General features: G+C 44.2%; 1 protein-coding gene across 1 annotated transcript in view; it reads right to left on the reverse strand.

The window, feature by feature from the left end:
* HYDIN (HYDIN axonemal central pair apparatus protein) overlaps positions 1-19,978 on the reverse strand; it is a 417,349-nt gene that overhangs the window by 96,698 nt on the left and 300,673 nt on the right. The window contains exons 32-42 of the mRNA XM_029925166.1: positions 19,816-19,943; positions 19,236-19,372; positions 18,879-19,006; positions 18,537-18,728; positions 18,054-18,203; positions 14,902-15,141; positions 10,248-10,416; positions 7,369-7,548; positions 6,714-6,884; positions 4,199-4,369; positions 258-469 (exon numbers count right to left, since the gene is read on the reverse strand). Of these exons, the coding sequence (XP_029781026.1) occupies positions 258-469; positions 4,199-4,369; positions 6,714-6,884; positions 7,369-7,548; positions 10,248-10,416; positions 14,902-15,141; positions 18,054-18,203; positions 18,537-18,728; positions 18,879-19,006; positions 19,236-19,372; positions 19,816-19,943 (1,878 nt within the window). The remainder of the gene's footprint in view (positions 1-257; positions 470-4,198; positions 4,370-6,713; positions 6,885-7,368; positions 7,549-10,247; positions 10,417-14,901; positions 15,142-18,053; positions 18,204-18,536; positions 18,729-18,878; positions 19,007-19,235; positions 19,373-19,815; positions 19,944-19,978) is intronic.

Raw genomic sequence — 19,978 nt, forward strand, 5'->3', positions numbered from 1 at the left:
GAGGTTATCTCCTTCATCAGACTCTTAGTGCAGCTCGAGTGCAGGGATTTTGCTTTATCTTCATTTTGTCAGCACTCAACCCAGTTAAAGTCACTTGCTGAACGCCTGCTGGATGACCACTCCTTGCAGGACCTGCACCACGAACCTGGTGACGGCCCCCACAGCAATGGCATGGTGCTGACATGGCGGAGGGGTGCTGAGGAGGAAGGGCAGGAGGACAGATCCCACCCCTCCTTCTGGGGAGCCCTGATTTGTACCTGTGGCGTTTCGGACGCGTGCTGGTGGTGCTGCTTCTGAGACCCAGAGCCATGGCTCTCCGCTTTGCTTTTGGAAATAATCATGCTTCCACGCAGAGTCTTCCCCAATTTTATTTCAGGAGACAGGGTAGATTCTGAGGTCAACTTAACCAGAGTCTCAGTGCTCAGACGTGTTTGTCCCATAGCAGTTTGGCCTGACGGAGCCTCAAGGGCTACACAGAGAGAGTGGGTTTATATTAAAAGTCACCTCCTGATGACAAAGAAATCATAGTGAGGGTGGCACAAATCCTAGCGGGGTTGGAGTGATTCTCTTGAGGAGCACACAGCCGTCTCCATCTGCAGCTGGCAGGGAGGCGCTGGAGGAAGAGGCTCCACATGCTGAGGCTGGAAGGTGAGTGGAGAGGCTGGACCAGAGTCCAGAGCTCCTCACTGCCCATCGGCCCAGGGGATCCAGTGTTAGTCTGCCCCACTTCCTCTTCCATCTCTGAGGGCCAGCACTTCTGAAACTGCTGGTCCACGGCAGCCCTGCCCGGGGAAGGCTGACACCTCAGATGGGGCGAGGCAGCTGTGCGCTAGGCAGCCTCCACGTTTCTCCAGCTCAGGCAGACTTGCTAAGACTCCTTATTCCTTGTTGGCCATTGCAGCAAATAAGCTCTCAGGACTCCCCTGAGAGCTGTCACTATCCTTACTCTGCTTTATCTTTTCACTCATCTCCCTCTGTCCCTCCCCTGGGAGCTGGTTATAGGTACATGGACTCCATGCTGCACCTGGGGGTGGCAGGGGGGAAAGGGCCTGAGGCCATCAGTGGAGCAGCTGTACTAACGTCCTGCTGGCAGGTCCCTGGTCCACCCAGGCCCCATCACCCCTGGTGCCTCCAGGCTCTGCCTAATCATGACGGCTCCAGCTTCTTGCCACCCGTGCCCGCTTACTTTGCCATGAGTCTTGTGCCTCCGTGGCCATGCCCACCTCCACTGACGGCTGCAGGATCTCTTCTGTCATCTTCCCCTGCCTGTGGCATCATCTCACCTTATCTTACAAAGCCAGCTCTTCCTGATATAATACTAATAAGGGTTTTCATTTCATCTCTCATTTCTTTCAAGACATCGTTTCACCTCCTCTTTCCCTCACTGCCCAGCTTCCAAAACTGTAGTGTGGACCACTTATGTCCAGAAGATGTATAATGTATATGTAATTTAGATTTTCTAGTAGCCACATTAAAAAAGTACAAATCTATTTCAATGGTATATTTTATTTAACCCAATATACCCCAAATGCGATTATTTCAACAAATCGTTACCTTGTTATTTTATAGCCTTTTTATCCTACTATATCTTCAACATGTAACCTCCCCATCCCCAGTCCCCTGCCTGAACTGCCACCCCCAAGCAGCACATTTCAATTTGGACTGGCCATGTTTCAGGTGGCTGGTGGGTACTGCATGGGTCAGGGACACATAGAGTTAGATTTACCACCTCCACTGCAGGACAGCCTGTGGACTCCACAGCAAACAGCAAGTGTAGGTTTTGGTTTAACACCCTCCCCCCCCCCATTCAAAGGGCTTTCTCCAAAGCATCCATTGACCTCTGCACTGTGACCCACAGTGGCCCTCTCTCGGGCTCATTCTATCTGTTCTTCCAGTAATCTCTGACTCCACTCATGTATTGACTTGGCACATGTTTGGAAGTGTTTACTGTGTTCCAGGTGCCATTCCAGGTGCTGGGAATGCATCGGTGAAGAGAATGAACACACACCCCTGCTCCCAGCTGACGCCCTGCTGGGGTCGGCAGACAGTAGCGTAGGAAAGTCAGGTAAATGGTATACGAACCAGTGATAAGGCCTCCGAGGCCGGAAGGGCGCCCAGACCCCACCAGTGCTCTGGAGAGGTGTGCAGGCCCGTCTTGGCCCTCCCTTCCACAGCTCTGTTTCCTTGGCTTCCCTGCATCCTGCTCTCCTCACTGCCCACCCCTCCAATGCTCACTCTGCCTTCTCAGTCTCCCTGGCTTCTCCTTACCCACCCCCCTCCAAAAATGTAAGTGATTTTCAATGTCCCATCCTGCCTTTCTCATCCCTCTCCTCTTTCTGGAACTTTCTGGGCTGATTTCCTCTCTTCCAGCAGGTGCACCTCTTGCTTTCTTGAGGAAGATTCCCCCCATTATATCTTTAGCTTGACATGACGTTCTTAGATAGGAAGCCCAAGTCCACAGTTTGTTATAGGACATCAGCACAGCTCCAAAGACCTCTGTGAAACATATTGTAATTGACAGAAAAGGAAACAAAATCTAAGAGAACCAGAATTATGATGCAGCTTGGGGTTCCCACTGAAAATAGCTGAAATATGCCATCTCAAAATATGCCTACTGGAGTCCGGGATATGCCACCGCAAAATACACTGCTCGCTTTTGAGCTGTGGGTACTTGAAAAACAGCAAATGCAGGGAGAAGATCTCTTTGAGCTTCTCTTATCTGCCCAAAGAGAGGCGTCCAAAGGGAACTCGACTGTCACAAATCACCGCCCTGGGAGCTCCATCCATCAGAGAGGACTGACCTATCACAGGAGAGGAGACTAAAGGGCACCACCACACCCAGACGCTTGCCACAAACTTCCGTGGGCCCGTCCATCTTCCCTAAGACTCGTTTGCTCTCCCTTAAGAGGACAAGCTCCCTCCTCTCCTTTCCCTGTGAAGATGGTACCTAACTCAGAAGTCTAGGCCACCTCGTTTCCCCCTGGGTACCTCTCACGTACACAGGAAGGCCACATGTTAAACTTGTTTTTTCCCTTGTTAATCTTTCATTATAGCAGTCTCAGTCAAGAACTCAGAATGGAGAGAAAATTTTACTCAAAAGTTTTTTCTCTGATCTTTTCAGCAAAGAATCTTCTATTTCCCTAAGCATCCTATGCAGAGGTATGGAAGAGACACGTCTGAAAGCCCCGGCCTCTTTTATCAACCAACCGGCAGGCATGGCACACTATTAGAAATGATATTATGCTGTTAGGAATATTTATATAAAAATGGCTCCTCTCAGAGCGGTCTCTCTACTTCAGTGTATTTTCCCATTGTGCAGCCATTCTCCTGCTCTGTGGTCCACAGACTACCCGATGGAGCCGGAATTCTCCACCTCTGGTCGGCAGGTCATACCAGACTTCACTACTATGGGGTTCAAAACCTTAATTAATTTTCCTCTCCAGCAAACTTTCTTCTCCTCCCACATTCGCTATCTTGGTAAACCACACCACTCTCTTCCTGGTTTCCATGACTGGAAATCCCAGGTGACCGTCTGGAATGTCTCCCCATCTTTCAATTCCCGGCCATGCAGGTGCTAGGGGTCAGCTGGCCCAAGCCTATTCACTGTCTCCAGGGCTTCCTTTATAAGAATTTACAAGAGCTGCTTTCCTACTCTGGCTTTCTGCCCACTTCTCCCAGAGGGTGAAAACTGCCTGAATCCTCTCTTCCTTCAAAATAAAACCCAAATTCCTAACCTTGGCATCAAGGTCAACCAAGATGGGCCTCAGCCTGCCTTCCCACCTCTAATTTACGGTCAGCTTCCTTGCGTTCTTAGGCTGGAATGTACTTGACTTCACCTTTGCTTGTCCTTCAAAGCGCACTTCCATGAAAACTTCCCCAGATCAAGCTTGTTGGACCCCAGCAATCCCAAAGTTGCCCTTTCACAGAAGTCAGTGCTCCTGTTACATTATTTCCCTCTGCTCTGAGCAAGCCCCTGTCTGTTTCCCTTCCACATGTCACCCTCAGAGGTGTGGGCTGCCTCTTATTTATTGTCCTATTCCCCATGGTGCCAAGTGCGTGCCTGTCTGGACAGCAGGGAAAGCCATCGATGCTCGGTGAAGATAACTCTTCCCTGGGCTATAAATTGGCAGCATGTTGTTAGCCTTCAACCGGGCAGGGGGCCACATGACCACAGAAAGTCAGGGAAAATGGCTCTTACCAGACTCTTCTTCCTTCATGGACTGCTCTATGGCAGCCCTGATACAGAGCTCACGGGCCTGGATCCCCGGGAAGCTGTTGCCGTCGGAGATGGCTTCAAGCACGATGGAGTCGATGTTCAAGCAGGCTGCATTGTAGTACTTGGCCATGCTGACTGCGGTGGCTGACTTCCCTGCAATAAAGGTCAGGAGGTTGAATTTCTGGCTCTCAGCTGCTCAGGGTCCTACACAGAAGAAGCTTCTAGAATGGAGGTCTCTGTAAAGCTATCTCTCCAAGCGCTTTGCCTCTCCATCTCTTGTGCAGTCAGAAATGGCTGCAGAAAAGAGACGGGAGACCTAACGGTAAGTCAGGACTGCAGATCCTTGTCCTCATTCCACCATCAGTGCATTGTGCGCCGGGTGATGGCAATGCGGTTCCTCTCTGAATTTTCTCTTCTGTCTGTGGTAATTCTATCAGATGACCTTTAAAAGTCTACTGTCTCTGACTCTAATGGGAAGACTTTTTTGGTTTAAAGAATAACTTGTGTTCATCTTTCTTTTCTCATTTCAAAATATCTGCTCATTAAAAAGAAACCAGAAAATTCAAAGAACAAACCGGAGGGAAGAAAAAAAAAGATCCATAATTTGCCTACCCAGAGATATTACAGTTAGCATGTATATATAATTACTTTATTTATATTTCTTATAAAGAGCTGGCTTATGTGGTAGGCTGAACAATGGCCCCCCCAAGACATCCAGATCCAAATGCCTGCAACCTGTGAATATGTTACTTTATGTGATAAAGGGGCATAGCACCTTCGATTAGGTTAAGGATCCCGACATGGGAAATTATCCTCGGTTATCTGGGTGGGCTCACGTAACCCCAAGGGCCCTTTCGGGAGAAAGTATCAGGAGGTCAGAGTCAGAACAGGTGATATGATGATAAAGCAGAGGAGAGACTGGAAGATGCTAGGATACTGGTTTTGAGGATGGAAGAAGGGGCCACCAGGGAAGGAATGCAGGTGACATTTCTAGAAGCTACAAAAGGCAAGGAAGTGGGCCCTCTCCTAGAAGCCTCCAGAAGGAATGCAGCCCTGTTGACACATTTTAGATTTCTGACCTTCAGAAAGAAAGTAAATTTGCATTGTTTCAACTTACTAAATGTGTAGTTATTTGTTACAGTAGCAATAGGAAATTAATACAGATCACAAATCCTAAACATGACACTTTTTCTTACTTAAAATGATGTATCATGAACATCTTCCCATTCATTCAGTACATTTCTATGGCACTTTAAAATCTGTAGTGATATATATAGAAAACTTACCATTTTAACCATATTTTAAGTTGTATAAGTACATTAATACTATTGAGCGATCACCACCACCACTGACCTCCAGCATTTTTTCATCTTCTCAAATGGAAACTCTGTACCCATTAAACAATAAGCCCCCAAACTTCTCGTTCCCCAGTCCCTGGAAACTACCCCACTACTTTCTGTTTCTATGAATTTGACCACTCCAAGCACTTCATATGAGTAGAATCATACAGCCATCGTCCTTTCGTGATGATTTCATTTAGTCTAATGTCCTCCGTATTTATCTATACTGTAGTGTGAGTCAGAGTTTTCCTCTATTTTGAGAGTGAATGATATCCCATTGTGTCCTATTTAGTTTTTCCGTTTATCTGTCAGTGGACAGTCGGGCTGTTTCTTTTGGCGACTGTTAATAATGCTGTTATGGACACGGGTGTACAAAACACTGTTTTTAGTGGAAAATAACTTACTGTGTGAACGCAGAAGGCTTCATTAACCAGTCTTCCCTACTAAATGCTTCACTTGCTCCCGGTTTTTTATTATGGTAAGCAGTGCTGCAGCAGACATCCACGCAGTTACTCTGTGTCCACATCACTAAATATCTTCTTTTTTTTTTTAATTTTTAAAATTTTTTTTTAAATTTATTTTTGATACAGAGAGAGACAGAGCATGAGAGGGGAAGGGGCAGAGAGAGGAGGACACAGAACCGGAAGCAGGCTCCAGGCTCTGAGCTAGCTGTCAGCACAGAGCCTGACGCGGGGCTCGAACCCACGAACCTGAGATCTGACCTGAGCCGAAGTCGGAGACTCAACCGACTGAGCCACCCAGGCACCCCACTAAATATCTTCTTAAGGTAAGTTTACAGAAGTAATATTTCCAGTTCAAGGAGTTTGCACATATCTCCCCCTCCCCTCTTGTTTTATCATTTTTTATTTTTTCCCATTCTCTTTCTAAATAATTTAATGACTCAAATTTTTCTCTAGTATTTTAATGTTTTTAAATTATTGAAAGAATATAAGCTCAAATAATTCAGAGATGTATTAATTAAAAATAAGGTGCCCCTGCTCTTTCTCTAACGCTGTATCTCTGAGGTTGGCAATTTAAAACTCTTGGGATAGTTCCGTGGCACACAAATACCAAAAAGGATTTTGTCGCCTCAAAAACTCCATGTGTGAACTCCACCACAAACCCTACAGTGACCACCGTTCGGAGCGGCGGCATACCTGACAAGGGAGTCCCGTGGATGATAATGGCGATGCCCTTCTTGTTGTTGGCCGTGCGGCCTTCTGTAGAAATGTCAATGCCCAGGTGGCGCGCGATCGCCTTGCTCACTGGGTTGTTCTCTACTTCTCCAACTTCTGTTGAGTGGCTGTCAATGCTCTGTAACTTGTCAGCTGCAAATTAAAAATATACGTGTACAAGCGCAGGCCCATGGGCACACCCAGAATTCACATGGCCTGACGGAAAGGAGACCCACTTTTCTTTTTGAGCATCGCTGTGACATGATGACAAACCAGCTGCTGCACATGTTGCCACAGTTTCCACACCCCCCTGCAGCGGAAGGGAGTGCCCTTTTTGGCTGATAATATGTCCACACCTATCAGAATTGAAAATACAGATACTCTGGACTAATGGACTGTTAATTCCATTTCTGGGGGAATCTCTCCTGCTGAAAAAATAATACTGGAAACTAGTGGAATGTGCAACATTAAGGGAAATTGCTGAATAAGTGAATGGCATATTCCTACTATAGAATTAATACACAGTAGTGCTAAAAGGCTGGAAGGTGCATTTAAGGGAGAAAAGTAAAAAGGCATTGCACAGTCTTCCCACTTCTGCTTAGAGAGAACCGGTACCAAAACAAAAATGCTTGGTTACTTTGAAACATTATTTTTTCCAGGCTTTCGTCATCGTCATCTTCATCTGCGTAGGTCTTGGACTCGACTATGGGGATGTGCCGCTCTTCCAGGTTGGACGTAACAGAGATCCCTTGGGTCAGTGAAGTCCTCTTCATACCGGCAGAGGTGCCTTGTTCTGAAAAGAGCATGTCTTCCTCTTCTGCCAGAGAGCCAAGGATGAGAACATGTGGGGAAGAGTCGGGAAGGGGACAAGGGAGACAGATATGGAAAAAGGAAGAGACAAAGTAGAGAATCACTGACCTTGTTACCATCACCCTGGACTAGCCAAACCCAAGAAACAAGATCTGCAGTCAGTTGGCTGTTAAGAAATTTCTCTGCCCAGGGGCACCTGGGTGGCTCAGTTGGTTAAGGATCTGACTTCGGCTTAGGTCATGATCTCGTGATTCATGGGTTCCAGCTCTGCACTGGGCTCTCTGCTGTCAGCAAAGAACCTGCTTCAGATCCTCTGTCTCCCTATCTCTCTGCCCCTTCCCTGTTGGTTCTCTCTCTCTAGCTCTCTCTCTCTCTCATTCAAAATAAATCAATAAACTTAAAAAAAAGTTTCTTTGCCCAGAGTGTTTCTACATCTTAACATGAAACAAACTAAAATTATATATTTTCTCCAGAAAATTTAGAAAATTCAGAAGAGCAAGAATTACACAATTCATCTGCAAAAGAGATGTAGATAGCCCAAGAAATGGTGACTGAGGAGTTGGAGCTGGACTTTATGAGACCAGGACCACAGAGCTGCAGACTCTCCGATGGTTAATTTAAAAATTTTCAAAGGTGAACTTGGGATCATATTATATATACCAATTTATAGCCTGTTTTTCCCCTAAATCTGTCATGAACATTTCCCTATGTCATTGTCAAGTACATCTACCAATTTGTCTGCCCAGCCACCCTCCCCACAATTTCAGTGGGGGTGTTGGGCTGTGATTGTACAAAATGACCCCCTTTACAAGGGTAGTGGGGAGACACTGTGTTTGTTTATAAGTTGGATCTGAGGCGGCGAGGTTGGACCTCTCTGGGGACTGGCCTCCTGGCCAGGGTGCAAGAAATAGGGAGGGTGGTCTGCACATGAGCAGAGGGAGCAAAGACTCAGGGGAGCCCTGGGGAAAAGCAGAGCATGTACCTTCCTGGCTCCCTGTGGACCCCTGGGTCCCTGTTCTCAGCTACATTTCAATGGGCCAGATGAAAAAATGATCCCACAACTATTCTGTGTAAGGATGGAAACTAGAGTGACAGGGCCCTTCTCTGATTTCAGGATACCCTTTGCACATGACCACCACCCTCCCCCTCCCAGCTTTCTGTCCCAGTGCTTCTGAGTTTCAGTGTCTTCCCTCCCACCCCCTTCCTGGCTGCAGGTTCTCAAAGACAGGGCCTTGTTTCACTGATCTGTTTACAGTACTTCAGCTCCGTTCTTGGAACACTGTAGGTGCTTATTATAAGCTTAACTAGTTCCCCTAAAATTCTTAGGTTGAAATCCTAACTCCCCAGTACCTCAGAAGGTAGCTATGTAATAAAGTTAAAATGGGGTCATGCGGGCGCCCTATTCCATCCACACTCCAGGATGAATGGTGTTCTTTAAGAAGAGATAAGGACAGACACACAGACCGAAGACCACGCAAACACCAGGGGAAGAGAGCCAGCTACGAGCCAAGGAAGGAGGTTCTACAGAAAATGACCCAGCTGACACCTGGATCCTAGGCATCGAGCCTCCCAAACTGTGAGGAAATACACTTCTGTTGGGGAAGCCACCAAGTCCGTGGTCTTTGTGATGGCAGTTCTGGCAAACTAATAGTGCTCAATGATGCTGAGCAGGAGACTGAGGGGACGGGTAGTCTTCTCTTCTCTTCTCCTTTTATGATGAACTACTGTTCTCTGACTAGCACCCCTGAGAGACAAGACCAGCCCAGGGGCAGGAGAAAAGGACTCCAGTCAATTCATTCATTCACTGGCATAGCACATATTTCTTGGAACTATGATGTATCAGGTGCCGTTCCACGCTTTGGGTTAACAAGCAGGGAATGTGTGATCACTGCCTTTCTGGGGGCTTCTTATTTGTGTGGGAGGGAGAAAGGTATGAAGAAAACAATTACGCACCTGACGACTATTACACAGAGAAAGAGAGCAAGTAAGAACAGGGAGGGCGCATTTCCAAGACGAAGGCATGACACGTGGGAAGGAGAAGCATGCATCATGACACGCTGCCCAGTGCTACAGGTCATCAAGGACCCCTGAGGCTCAGGTGCACACGAGGGAGCCCACGGATGATGGGGTAACACAGGGGCGCTGGGCCAGAAAGGGGCAAACCGTGAGAGCACAGTCCAGCTCTATGATTGGGCTTTGGCCTTAAGGACTGTGGAGGGCCAACCTCATCCTTGAGGGAACCCCCGCTCCCGACCTCTCTTAGGGCACCAACGTGTACACTGTGTGACACTTTACTTACACTACCCGGACACGCACAGAAGTAAATTATGGTGGTTACCATCGTGGACGCCAGAGTCAGAGAGCTCTGGACCTGAATCCCAACTCTGCCCCTTCACACAGCGGACCTGGCGTCTCAGTGCTTTAGTCTCTCAGATAAGTGTGTAAAGCCTGAGTGTTCTTCTACCCCTGGGTTAGCTGTTTTAAGCTGGAACTCGCCACTCGACCCTAGTCGGAGCAGAACGTATCCCTGTCTGTGCCCTCGTACAGTGGGGAGAAGGCCCATTCTGTGAGGGGCACAGATGACACAGGCGAGGCACCAGCGTGAGCAGCTGGCGGCGGCTCAGTAACTGGCCGGCCTCCTGGCAGGGATACTTCCAGGGCACAAGCGTGGTGGCTACAGTCGGGTTCTAGGCCCTGACCTCTCACCGTTTTCCTGGGCCAGATTCTCCAGAAACTTCGTCTTCATCTGCTCTTCTTTTGACTGCTTCATCTCCTTAAAGTACTCGTACATCTCGGGGGGTAGCTTCTCCCCCGGAAAGCGGGGAGGCAGCAGCAGGGTGTTGTAGGAATCATAGCCCTTCAGCGTTCGCAAGATCTGCGAGAGGACAACAGAACTGTTGCTGGTTGTGCTAGAAGCTTCCTCCTGACAGTCCCAGGAGGGTCTGCTTACCCACTGGGTAAACCCCTGCTCCTGCCTGCACAAGGGGTCTTTGGAGAGGTCTAGAAAGTAAAGCTGGCCCCTGAATCTGGGGATATGGGATCTTGAGTTTTACCCCACTTGAGCCTGGGCATTTCACATTTGGAAAGAATTTTCCTTTTGTTTTACAAGTATCATATGCTGCTTTTCTTTCCTTCTTTTTTTTCCCATTGACAAAAGTACAGAACTCCAGTATCCACTCTGAGTGATACGTTCTTGAAAAATACTGTAGTTAGAAATGTTATATAAGGAAGGAAGGTGGTTGTCTCATAAATAGAGGATCCAGGGAGAAACAGGTAAAATGGCATTAAGTATGTACGTGCATGAGTATATGTTGGGGGTGTCGGGGTAGGGAGGCAATGTGTATTAGGGTTATCAGATAAAATATGGGATGCCCAGTTTAATCTGAATTTTAGATAAACAATGCATAATTTTTTTAGTACAAAAATGTCCACATAAAGTAAGTCATATTTTTTTTAATCTGAAATTCAAATTTAACTGCGTAATTTGTTTTTTTCCCCTACTAAATCTGGTCACCCTAGCATGTATGTATACTTATAAAACATAGGATAATAAGGTTCTGGAAAGCAATCGCTTTCTGTATGGCCCAATTTATGTGAAAAGTCTGTTTTGATCCTTTCTCCAGGATCACTAGTTTTAGTTGTGTGAAAACCACTGCTAAGAAGCTCACTCTCAAATTAATGTGCATGAACAAAGGGCTAAGAAGAGTTACAACAACTGAAACTAATAATTCTGTATGTTAATTATACTTGAATATTAAAAAAATGGTAAAAAAAAGGATAAAGAATAGTTAAATCATTAATGAAGACGAAAAAGAGAGGATTTCCCTACTAGATATTAGGACTGTTGAAACTGGAGTAACAGATGTGGGATTGGTATTGGGAAAGACAAACCGACCAATGATATGATATAGAAGAGAGAGCTTAGGGTAGACCCACTCATATGTGGAGCTTTGATTCAGGGCAGAGGTGGCAGGGCAGGTCAGTGGGCAAAAGGAAGGAATATTCCAAAGGCTGGGTGATGGAGACACACAAGGGCCTGGCCAGCTTGGTCCCACTGGGGCCAATGCTGGAGCTTCCTGTGGGGTCTGCTGAGGTCTCTGCTGAAATCTTACCACAGCTCATCGCTCTGCCCCACACTGCGTGCCTTATTCTCCATTGCTGTTGCTCCTAAGAGCACTCCCTATGAAACCTGCATACATAGCTCAGTCTTAGACTGCTTTGCATTGCACCTGGCCCACAACAGAGGAGCAGTGCCAACACCAGCCATTGAGCATTTCATGAATACCTAATGAAAAGCCTCCTTTCCAGGGGGACAAATTCCCCTTCTGAGAAAAACTTCGAGATGCAGAATCTAAATTGGAATCTAAATCATAAATATTAGATGTAAAGAAGACAGGAGATTTAAAGGTTGAGTTGGGGGAGGGTCCAGAGGAAGCAGAACCACCTTAGCTAAGCCATTCCCAAATTCCTGACCCACAGACAACATGAGATAACAAATGTTTATTGTTTTAAGTTGCTAAGCTTGGGGGAATTTGTTTTGCAGCAACAGATAACTAATTAATAAGCAAAAAAGCATCAGACCTCATGAACAGCAAAGCCTTAGGAGAAAACAATGGAGCAGTGCATTTAAGATATTCAAGTGCATAAAATGTGAGCCAAGGATATTGTATCCAGCCAAACTTATCTTCAAGCATAAAAGCCACAGCTAAATAGTTATGAACATATGTGTACTCAGGGAACAGTGCTCCCATGATCCTACTGAGAATGAGTTTCAGACAATACAGCGGTTACCGGAGAAGCTTCATTGCAAGGACTGGTGTTGAACATTGGATATATTAAATATAGAATTAAAACTAAGTGATAGAAATTAGGTTCTGACATACTGACATTATAAGTTCTGACACAACAAATATACCACAAAAAGCAAAACATGAGATGATTACCCAGCAGGTATTAATTTAAAAGAATATCCTTTTTAGGGGCACCTGGGTGGCTCAGTCAGTTAATTATCCAGCTTTGGCACAGGTCATGAACTCATGGTTCATGAGTTTGAGCCCTGCATTGGGCTGTGTGCTGACAGCTCAGAGCCTGGAGCCTCTTTTGGGTTCTGTGTCTTCCTCTCTCTTTCTCTCTCTCTCTGTCCCTCCCTGGCTCTCACTGCCTCTCTCTCAAAAATAAGGATATTATTAAAAAAAGTTTTTAAATAATATAATTTTAAATTACAGGATGGTGAGGAGAGAGAAAAAGAAATTAGTGGCTCATTTCATAGTTGCTCACAGTAGGGAACCAAGAGGCAGTTTCTAGAAAGTAGAGTACTAAGTGTATTAGATAAAGGTGTAGTTCATACAGCTCAGCCTCAAGGTAGCAGAGCAGGGCAGAGATAGTAAAAATGGATCTGGATAGATGAAGTGAAACAGAACAGAGATCCCATAAACAGACCTAAATAAATATAGTCAACTGACCTTTGACAAAGGAGCAAATGCAATACAATGAGCAAAGATAGTTTTTCCAACTAAATGCTGGACCCAGACATCCACATACAAAAACCCAAATCTAGATGGACCCCACATCTTTCACAAGCTTAAAATGGATCACAGGCCTAAAAGAAAAACCAAACAATTATAAAACTCCTAGAAGGTGATACAAGAGTGACCTAGGGTGCGGTGATGACATTTTAGATACAACACTGAAGCCACGGTCCATGAAAATAATAATTAGGAAAGTGGACTTCCTTAAAATGAAAAGCCTCTGCTCTGCAAAAGACAATGTCAAGTGAGTGAAAAGACAAGTTACAGACTATGAGAAAATATGTGCAAAAGATGCATCTGATAGACTTCTGTTATTCAAAATATTTAAAGAACTCTTAAAACATAACAATGAGAAAACAAACCATCCAATTAAAAAATGAGCCAAAGACTTTAACAGGAACCTCACTGAAGAAGATAGACAGATGGCAAATCAGTATATGAATAGATGCTCCACATCGTAAGTCATCAGGGAAATGCAAATTGAAATGAGATACCACTATAGACTTATTAGAATGGCCAAAATCCAAAACACTGACAACATCCAAAGCTGATGAGAAGGAGGAACAACAGGAACTTTCACTCACTGCTGGTGGGAATGCAAAATGGTCTGACCATTCCAGAAGAGAGTCTGGCAGTTTCTTATAGAACTGAATGTACTCTTACCATATGATCTGGCAACTGTACTACTTGGTACTTATCCAAAGGAGATAAAAATTCATGTCCACACAAAATCTGCACATGGATGTTTATGGCAGCTTCAATTATAACTGCACAAATCTGGAAATAACCAAGATGTCCTTCAGCAGGTGAACAAAGAAATAGCCTGTTATGTCCAGACAATGAAATATTATTTAGGGCTAAAAAGAAATGATCTATCCAGCCAGGGAGGAAACTTAAGTGCATATTACTAAATGAAAGCAGCCCATCTGAAAAGGTATATTGTATGATTGCAGTTGTATGACATTCTGGAAAAGGTCAAACTATGGAGATTATAAAACAATCAGTGGCTGTAAGGGGTTGGGGGGTGGGGAGGGATGAATAGGCAGAGCACAGAGGATTTTTAGGGCAGTGAAAATACTCTGTATGATACTGTAATGCTGGACACATGTCATTATACATTTGTCCAAACCCAAAAAATGTACAACACCAAGAGTGATCCCTAATGTAAATTGTGGATTTTGGGTGACTATGAAGTATCAAGGTAGGTTCATCAATCATAACAAATGTACCAGTGTAACAGGGGATGTTGATAATGGAGGAAGGTATGTATGTGTGTGTAGCAAGGGGTATATGGGAAATATCTGTACCTTCCCCTCAATTTTGCTGTGAACCCAAAACTGCTCTAAAGAAAAGTTTAAAACAAGTACATGGAGGAACAATTGGAAAATATATAGCCTTGAACAAACAGGAAGTGGCAGATTTAAGCCCTTATATAATTTTATTAAATGTAAATGGTCTAAATATACTAATTAAGGACAGAGACTGCCAGAGTGTTTTTTTAAAGACTTAATTTACATGCTGTCTACAAGAAATTCACTTCAAATATGATGGCAGCATAGATTTTTTATTGCTTAAATTTTAACCATGAGCATGGATTAGTTTTTCAAACAGTTGTTTAAAATGTGAAATGAGATTACAAAGAAGTAATGAATTCTGCTTAGAGCAAGGGTCAGGAAAGGCTACAAAGTGATCTTTAAATTGACAAGAAAGAGCTTAAAGGCAACAAGGGGCAAAGGTCAGGAGGAAGTTGTCCATGCAGACAGAATAGCATAAGTACATGGTAGGACTTAGCAGGGGTAGGAAAATGAAATTTGGTTTTGGTCCCTGCTCACCTTCTCTTCTAGGAGATACTGCTGGTCATATTCTAAGGAGTAAAACTCAATGGGAAAGTTGCAGGGATTCTTCACCACCACCTCAGCCTCGTCTCCAGGAGCATAAGGCAGCAGTGGCCCCAGCTCCAGAACTGAAGGAGTGAATTCCAAGCGCGGCTGTAGACCTTGCCCCTGTGCCAGCAGTGTAAGCTTCTGAGGACTCTGGGTAATCTGGAAAACCAGGGTTTGGCTGTAGAATTTCTGGAAAATGTAAAGAAACAAAACAAGCATCTTAACTTTTTGTGTTATACTCTTGGTAACCTGAAAACCACTGTGGGGACAAAATTGATCCTACTCAGATTTTTTTTTTTTTGATCCTACTCAGATTGAGAGAACACTTTTCATGTAAGATTACATACAACTTATTATTACTGTATTAATACTAGGTTTCTAGTATGCGAGGCACTGTACAAAGTGTGTCATCACTCGTAAAAGGTCCTCTGAATGCCACACTCAGATACTTCAGACATTCCAGTGTGCTCAGATGTGCCTCTAGCTGCATCTCTGGGCTCTCATTTCATGGGTGGAGCCGAAGTGCTGGGGATTAATCCCTTCCAGGAGCAATTTTCAACCAATGACTCAGGAGCTACCACATAAATACTGCGGGTCCCTTGCTCCTGGGAAGGGATAATTCTGAAATGTGCATTTTGTCTACTTCCTTAGAGTTTCCCAGTAGGATTATGTTCCAGTCTCCAAGGCAGCTGGTTCATTCACATGCCTTATTAGCTCCCTTTCTTTCCCTGACCACTTTCTACTTCTCCATCAGTGTTCCCTACACTTTCCAAATTATCTGTTTTCATTTGAATCCTTGTCCAAGTCTGTTTTTTGGAGAATCTGAATTAATGTATGGAAATTATTTGAAAATGCAGTTAAGTAGCAGGTCAGGGATGATCAGCTGAGGCATTCAGTTTATCAGATATAATTACAATCTGAATTCCAGTTAATCGTGATATCAACTATCCTAATCTGGTTTTCACTGGGAGACCTATTAAAAATGTGGATTCACAGGCCCCAACCCAACTTGATAGGGGCAGGGTAAGGCTGGAATTCTGCATTTTTAACCAGATGCCCAGGTCATTCTGATATAGTTGGGTTCATGGAATGGGTTTGAAGGTCATGATTGGCTTCATGATTTGAAGTGATCTTACCTATCTTAGTTCAGGGGGGAAAATCAGATGGATGGAATGTGTATGGACATACATACACACCCAAAAAATATCTATTGACAGAGATAGTAAGAGAATGAATTATTGGCTAAAAGGATTTTCTATATAGTTATGGGTTTAGCACCTTCTGACTCAAACTTCTATATTTTAATTGCTTTTTATGGAAATATTTCAGAAACATTTCATTCATTTCCTTGTTTCCTAACACAGTGTTCTGCACATATATTATAATATCAGTGATTTCTCTCATGCTGCTGATGCTGAAGGAGATATAGATGTGTATTGTATTGGTTGCAAAGCTAACCAATTCCTCGTATATAATCAATAAGTTCCCCTCCCAATTGGTGGAAACATTTTATTAACTTTGACCAATTCCAACTCAACATATATGGAACCTCTGAACAAACCTATTTTTTTTTTTTACTTATTTACTGATATGTCTCTCATTTAGTAAACTATCCAAAATCTTGACAAGCCCAACAGTAAAGCTCCTCAAGACTCTCTAAGAATGACAAACATTAATTCTCTTTTCTTTTTAAAGGGTTGGGGAGATTTTGATAATGCAAAAAACAGGGGCTTTTTAAGAAAGAATCAGATATGAAGCCATTCGCTTTTTTTCTTTCTCACTAGAGACTCTTAAACATTTCTTCAGAGCATTTCCATGAACAGGAAAATGGGAGTTAACTGTAGGTATTCTGTGAAACCCACATCGATTTTTTTTTCTTTTAAAAGAATGAAGTAGAGAAAGATATCCCCCTAATGCCTTAGGCTTTACAGTGTAACTTCTTCAGGGCTCTCTCTGGCTCTAGGATTTTATTTTATTTTCATTTTATTAAAAATTAAAAAAATACTTATTTATTTTTGAGAGAGAGAGAGACAGAGCACAAGCAGGGGAGGGGCAGAAAGAGAGAAAGATGGAGACACAGAATCCAAAGCAGGCTCCAGGCTCTGAGCTGTCAGCACAGAGCCCAATGCGGGGCTCCAACCCACGAACCGTGAAATCATGACCTGAGCCGAAGTCAGACACATAACCGACTGAGCCACCCAGGCGCCCCAGACTGTACTTTTATTGTGTGCTTTGCTTGGAGTAGCTTTGTGCTAATGACATTCACAAAAGAAATATTTGTGAAGCCCAGGGAGTGCATCTACCAGGAAGGGCTTATTATTACCCCAACTATAAATAGTTATTGAAATACTACATAGAAGTATACCATGTATTTTATTCACATTTATTCATATAATCTTCAAAATGATCCTAGGAAGTAGCTACTGCAGGTTGATAATGTCTTAGCTAAAATCCTCTGGTCCAGATGATTTCAAATTTAAAAAGTTTTAAAGAGGTAAACACTGTGCATAGACCCCATGTTACATAATGGCCTCAGCAGGGCTGGAGGCAGGTTCCCTATAATCAGACACTAAGATTTCTGCAGTTACAATGTTTGACTCTGCAAACTAAGTGGAATAAATAAAGGTTAAATAGTCTCCTGTCAGTTTGGATGAGGTTTTTCTACCAAATGAGCTTGGGTCTGAATCTTATAAAATTTTGTTCCCCAGTTTCTGGAGTTTATTGGATTTTAAAATTGCAATAAGGGATTTTTGACATATGATATTGTTATTTTTAGTTTTATCTGTGAGCACATTGAGGTTTAGTCAGGCTAAGGAATTTATTCAAAGCCATGGAGTCTTTCAGTACAGAAGCAGAAGGCCACTACCCCAGGTCTGCTGATAAAAGTCAATGTGCTAGATAGGTCTGGTTCTGGAGCTGGTGTTCTTAACTACCAGGCCACATAGGTACTACATGAAACAAGCACTTGAAGTCCTTATTACAACAATGAGGCAAAGAACACTCAAAAATTCCCTGGAGCCCGTCTAATCAAGAGTGGCCTTTGAGTAAAGCCCAAAGAGATCCAGAGACTCTGAATGAAACCACATTTCTTTAAAGCTTACCTCTTCTTTAGGCATGAATTTCACTTGCACATTGGTCCTCTCACCAGGAACCAAGACCCCAGAAGAGGGCTGGACCTCAAAGATTCGTGTTTTTGGTTTTAATTCAGCACATAGTTTCTGTCTTAAGTACTTTGGCATGTGTTTCTCCAGCTGGTTAATAGATAATTAGACAATTAGATCATCTTCTATGGAAAGCAAATTTATTCCATTTTCCACTCACCCAGCCTACATTTACTGAGTCCCTTCCAAGTGTCAGGGAATGTGTAGATACCAAGGCTAAAGCGATGAGTAAGACATCCACCGGATAGCATGGCCTGGTAAGTCCTTAAAAGCCGGTTAAGGGTCTAGACTGTATTTAGGAAGCCATGGTTGCCACTGCAAGTCTTTGGCAGAAGAGTGAATAATGAAAGCGAGGCCCAGAATTGAAAATCTCGCTGAAATGGAGATGGGAAAAAGGCGACCAATGGGTCACAACCCGTTTACCTTGTTAACTGGCTTATGGCTCAGGACAAACCATTCACAAGGGACTTGGAGATTATTGGAAAACTGAATAGTTTCCACGAGGCACTGTCCACATTGAATTGTGGCAAACTTCACTTTTTCACAAGACAGTGTCAGAGTAGGAATGGTCACCTCGGCTTGGAGACAGATGTGAACCGTTGGCCCTCCTACCACCTAGAACGGGCATAAAATTGCTGTTACCATGTGGCATGGGGTTGGGGAGAAGAATCATGGCTCTGCGCTAGTAACTGATTCATCCTGGGGGTGACCGGCAAGCAGAGCTGGTAGTTGGGAAGATCAGTTGGGTGCGGCAGCACATCTTACCTTGATAGGTAGAATGACCTCTTTGTTTCCAACTGAGAGATTGGCCCCTTGTGGGTCAAATTTCACTTCGAATGTTTCCGTTTCACAGTAAGGCAGATTCTTTACACGATCTAACTCAGTACTGAAACCTGGGCCAAGATAAAATTTCTTTGTGGGAAAGAGTAATGGCAAATAAGAGCTGCAGGAGAGAGAGCCCTTCTGGGACAGGACGACCCTTTGAAGTATCAATTAATGGCCCAAGAATTCTTTCGGCTGATCCCCGAAGAAGCATGACCACTACTCCAGAAGATCAGTACAGATGGGCACCTTGTTAGAAATGACAAACTGTAGAGGAAAGGGTCTCCCCAGCCTGGTTACCCGTATCATGAAGGACACGTTTTTCTGCGTGGAAGGACACTGGGAAATGACTGGTGTTGGTGATCTTGATGATGTGTGTTCGGATGTCACCGAGGATGATGCAGCCAAAGTCCAGGATATATTCTGGCAGCTGAACTCTGAAACAGTTAATAAGGCTCTCTTTACCAATCACTTTTACAAAAGAGTGACTGTGCTATTCTTTTCTATCTCCTATGCAGTTTTGACCTCAGAACTGGAGTGTAGAACCACCACCCTTCGGACAGGAAGCTAGAAATAAGATTACTCCCCCTCCCTCTGCAAAGTCCACACTGCTGTTTCAGCCATTATCTCAAAACACAGTCAGTATGAGCCCTCATGAGCCTGAAGCCAGCCCTATCCATTAGACAAAGCCAGAGGTTTCTGACTTTTGGAGGCAGAGACACGCCTGGTTGGCTGGATGCTAGAAGATAACAGATGAAGGAGGCGAGGTAGATTTCATTTCTATATGACCAACCATTAATTGATTCAGGCAGCATTCTGGTGGGCAACACTGTTTGCTCCGCTATCCCCTGAAACAAGCCTACCACGGAAGGGTACTCACTTGGCTAGTCTGCAACGACTCCGATGGCTGAAGTCATCCATGGAATCAGGGATAATTGTTTTCTGATGTTCTATGGAATAGCCTTGGACTATAAGTCGCTCGACTTCCATCTGGAGCCGAGCACTTAACTGTAGCAAGAAAAAAAAACAAGTGCGCAAATTCT

This window comes from Suricata suricatta, chromosome 16 (genome assembly GCF_006229205.1).
Source record: "Suricata suricatta isolate VVHF042 chromosome 16, meerkat_22Aug2017_6uvM2_HiC, whole genome shotgun sequence".
In the NCBI taxonomy this organism is placed as follows: Eukaryota; Metazoa; Chordata; class Mammalia; order Carnivora; family Herpestidae; genus Suricata; species Suricata suricatta.